The 4474-nt window shown below is 31.9% G+C and overlaps 1 protein-coding gene across 2 annotated transcripts in view; it reads right to left on the bottom strand.

Moving 5' to 3' along the window:
* Positions 1 to 3942, bottom strand: part of LOC113226353 (ATP-binding cassette sub-family G member 1-like) — a 220852-nt gene extending 216910 nt beyond the window's left edge. For both annotated transcript variants that reach the window (XM_026458941.1, XM_026458942.1), the window contains exon 1: positions 3548 to 3942. In XM_026458941.1, coding sequence (XP_026314726.1) covers positions 3548 to 3800 — 253 coding nt within the window. In that variant the 5' untranslated portion in view covers positions 3801 to 3942. The remainder of the gene's footprint in view (positions 1 to 3547) is intronic.
* Positions 3943 to 4474: the final 532 nt, after the last annotated feature.

The raw sequence follows: 4474 nt of genomic DNA, 5'->3' as shown, positions 1-4474 counted from the left end.
ACACACACACACACACACACACACACACACACACACACACACACAAATGCGCGCACGCGCGCACTCTCACATACACACACTCCCAACGCATGTACATACGCATTTTTACTCTCTCACTTTCACCTTATTGCATCCATTATGTATAACTTTAATCATTAACCTTAAGTCTTTTGTTTCTTTTCTTTTTCTTTCTGTAATATTCTCTATACTGCACCATAATATGCTTGTAAACTTGTTAAATAACCGAACCACTGTCTTTCATAACACAGGTTAGCCTAGCTTGAAAGTCAGGGGACAGATAACCTTGAGTCAATTACTAACAAGCCAAACATGGTAAAATAGCTCTTATTTAGTTATAATACACCATTACTTGTACAAGGCTCAAATTAAATAAATTATTATTATTATATTTATTTTAAACTCTCGCCTCTCCCAAGGCCTAAAAGATTAATTTTGAATTTTTAAATGGGAGAGGTGGTATTTCCCGGCAATGGCACAGTCGGCGTCAGGGACTCAGGTCCAAGAATCGGCGAACAATACGCGCCGTATCGAGCAGGACCGCCTTCTGCATTTGTGCTGGAAGCGACACGCCACAGAAATCCAACCGCCTCAAACTGTTAGAAAGGCTGACTGGAATTAACCCATTTGCGGACAAAACAATTATTATAATTATCGTATTTATTTTAAACTCTCGCCTCTCCCAAGGCCTAAAAGATTAATTTTGAATTTTTGAATGGGAGAGGCGGTATTATTATTATTATTATGAAAGATGTAACACCCAGTTAGTACCTTTACAGCTACCAGTCCTGGCGAGAGATGTCGCAATTCACTGTATTAATTAAATTTTTATTGAACTGATATTCAATTATTTTTTATGAAATGACTCCACTAGTTTGTTAGGATTATTGATACAAAGATCGAACACTCAGAAAAATATTATAATATTTGTTATCTTTTTAGGCTACAATAGCCAATTGTTAATAAACAAATTCTATTAACTATTGAACTTTTTTGGATAGTTTAGTTCGAGTTTCCCATCTACAGAGTATAGTTGATAAATTATTAGCATGAACGTAATTGCAATTTTTTTTAAATTAAAATTTAACGGTTTTATTGAGTTAGCGAAAATCGTAAACTAACTTTTAATTAACGCCAAATTTGAAGAAAATATTCGAATATAAGATACATTCCAATTATGTTACCAAATTACAAAGTCACCTTAATCATTTCAAGGATAATGTCTAGGACAAGACATGTAATTTTGTCTTACGACGAATTGTAAAGTTGCCGATATTACAATATAACGTAATAAGTATAATCAATAATAAAATTACTAAAAAAATATAATTATTCTCATTTTAAACACAATCGGTTAATAGTGCTTGAACGCTCCTAGGGTAAGTACATCTATCTATTTCTGTTAATGAATATGATTTAGTATGTAGTTCCATCGCGCTCTTGTTAGATGTCAACTAGCCAGCCAGAGACAATAATTAATATTTAAAAAGTAAAACTCATCATCCTGTCATGCCATTCCCGTTCAACTTTGTGTAAGTCATGATATGAATATAAGCAATTCAGTTTTACCACGTCAAGTGAATTCTACGGAACTTGGCTGGTTACTTATAAGCTCATAGTAGGCCCCTGGTATGTTTTTGTATACGTAAATGAAATATATTACGAATAGTCACATTGATAAACTCTACGATCTATTCGTAAGGCAAATTCCTTTGAGACATGATTAATTAAAACTTTAATGGTACATCGTGGTAAACAAATTTCTGTTTACAATAATTTTTATCAATGTCATGATTAGAAATAATCTTGACCTTTGTCTAATAAAACGTACAATAAATACAGTGTCTCATTTTTCAATGACAAATCCCTAATTTCATAGTCTAATTTTAGACGTTTGTATATTTATTTTGATGTTATTCAAATACGCTAACCGCGTAGGTACTATTTTTAACCGACTTCAAAAAAAGGATGATGTATTCATGATTAAGAGACATTACTGGCCGATCTTTGTAAATAAATTTCTGTTAACAATAATTTTTATCAATGTCACGATTAGAAATAATCTTGACCTTTGTCTAATAAAACGTACAATAAATACAGTGTCCGATTTTTTAATAAGAAATTTTGTTTCTGTTTTTTGAGTACGTTTGTTACTCATTCATCTGTTAACCGATTTCGATGATTCTTTTATTGTTGGAAAGAAGGTATCGCACTAATAGTTCCATTTACATTTCCAGAAAATATTCCACCTCTAAGGGTGGCAAATTGGGGAATTGATCCGGTTTATTCAGTACTCGATAATGGTTATTTAGTTAATAATTGGGTATATAAATAACCTTTTATTAACAAATAAAACTGACCTCAAAAGTTTGTGAAATTACATCTATTTGCTACGGTTTATAGAAACCGGTAAAAATAATCATCAAAATCGATTAACAAATATTGAAGTAAGCGTGTAATGTACCTAGACAAAAAGTCTCCACTTCTCCTTTTTGGGTCGGTTAAAAAGTGTTTGTACATACATTTATTTCAATTTCCTACTAATACAGGTTTTTTGATCTCGTAAATTTCGTAAACTTTATTTGATAAAATGCTTTTTATGTATTACAGTTTGATTAATTCAATGTTAAATTGTTACAATTTTTAAAATTTCAGTTGTTTCTGCTTTGTCATAAAACGTAAAAAAAATAATTAATTTAGTTTAATTTCTTTTCAATAACAATTGAAAAAAAGATGTTAAATTTAATCGCTATTTTATGTATAATTATTATTTGTTTCTAATGTATAAACGTCACTATTTTATACTTGCACCTTTTTTTGTCCCACGTAATATGTATGTATTAATATTGTATTATATATTTCTAAATACAGTTTTATTTGCGTCGATATCGTGCGCCATATTTGTTTGTTTTACCTGGCTAGCACATTGTTTGAGGAAAGAGACTGTCTTCTAGGCACTCGCGCTCCATCGCACACGCACACAAACACAGACAATTTGTATTTGTTATTTACAGTTAGCTATGAATGTTGGTATTTATAGTACCTACTAGTTTTAATTTATTTTTCAACCCAATGTTGTAACCATAATGTCACATATTATAAGAAGTGAGTTTACGTTATTGGTTTTTATACTGCCTAAAGGACATTTGTATAAAAACGCTGTAAAAACTTTGTTCATTAAATAAAAAATATAATATACACTACACACATCAAAAGTGTTTAGGGATCAAGCACGTTTTTGCTATTGAAAATCAGGTGTTTTATTGATTTTTTTTACACCAATGGATTTTTTACTTAATTTCATTCTCAGAAATTATCACACATGACAAAAAAAATCCAACTGTGTTAAAAAAATTATAAAAAAAACTGATTTACGTAATTAAAGTAATTGGCAAAAACGTGCTTGATCCCATGACACTTGATGTGTGTATTTTACTAGAAAATAATAGTAGTAAAGAATATTATTTATTATAAATAATTGGACATAAAGATTAATTAGGTGTTAGTGCTATCTGATCCTTTAACTTACCTTTGTGCGAACTGACCGTGTAGCTGATTTCCTCAAAGAGAATGTGGACTGGAGGTCTTTTGGCCATCCTGTTTAGAGCTTTCAATGTTGACCCAGCTCTTTCCAAGGCAGCAGGTGTCCATTGGTTTTCTTGAGTAGGGTTAACTACCAAAGGGTTGAGGTTGTCTACCAAGGGTGCATTCTCGGGCGCTGCTGTAATGTTTGCGGCAGCTGCACCAGCAATAGCACGACGAACTAACGGCACATTGGACATTTTGTAAAATATTTAAAAAACTTTTAAAAACTTATTTATGTATCCAAGAATCACTCAGCACATATTTCAGTTTCACAACCAATTAAACCGAACAATTGGTGAATTTTCAACGCTCTATTGATTACGATATCGCGTCGGTGCGCGCGCGCACTTCCTGCGTTCACAATACGCGTTCGACCGACAAGCTAGCTGCTGACCGACTGCTCGCTATCGGCGGTACACGTTAACGATCTTTATCGGTTCTGTTTTTAAAATTAATTACTTAATATATAAATTTTTCCAATTTCCTCAACGTGAGTTGTGGCCTTTACTCTCTAATTAAACTGACTGTGATGTGCCTACATTACTTCATTGAAATCATTACAATTAAAAGTATTTAAACGGATAAGTTTCCACAAATACACTGAAGTTGGAGTTAAATCTGTTCATAGTCATTACTCTGTCAAGTTATCATTATCAATAAATATCGAATTCAACTAATATTGATAAACACGCTATCCATTATCATATTATCGAATAACACTATACAATAACTAAGCCTCTATCATATTTTACAGTCATAATGAAGCATAAAGTTTTGAAACGGGAATGACTGTACAATTTGCTATAATACAAAATTATCTAATGGTTTACACGGTGAAACTATCCACTTGTATATCCGGCAATAGCTAGAT

This window comes from Hyposmocoma kahamanoa, unplaced genomic scaffold (genome assembly GCF_003589595.1).
Source record: "Hyposmocoma kahamanoa isolate Upper Pololo Valley unplaced genomic scaffold, ASM358959v1 190, whole genome shotgun sequence".
NCBI classification, from domain to species: Eukaryota; Metazoa; Arthropoda; class Insecta; order Lepidoptera; family Cosmopterigidae; genus Hyposmocoma; species Hyposmocoma kahamanoa.
This window is presented reverse-complemented; position numbering and strand designations above follow the sequence as displayed.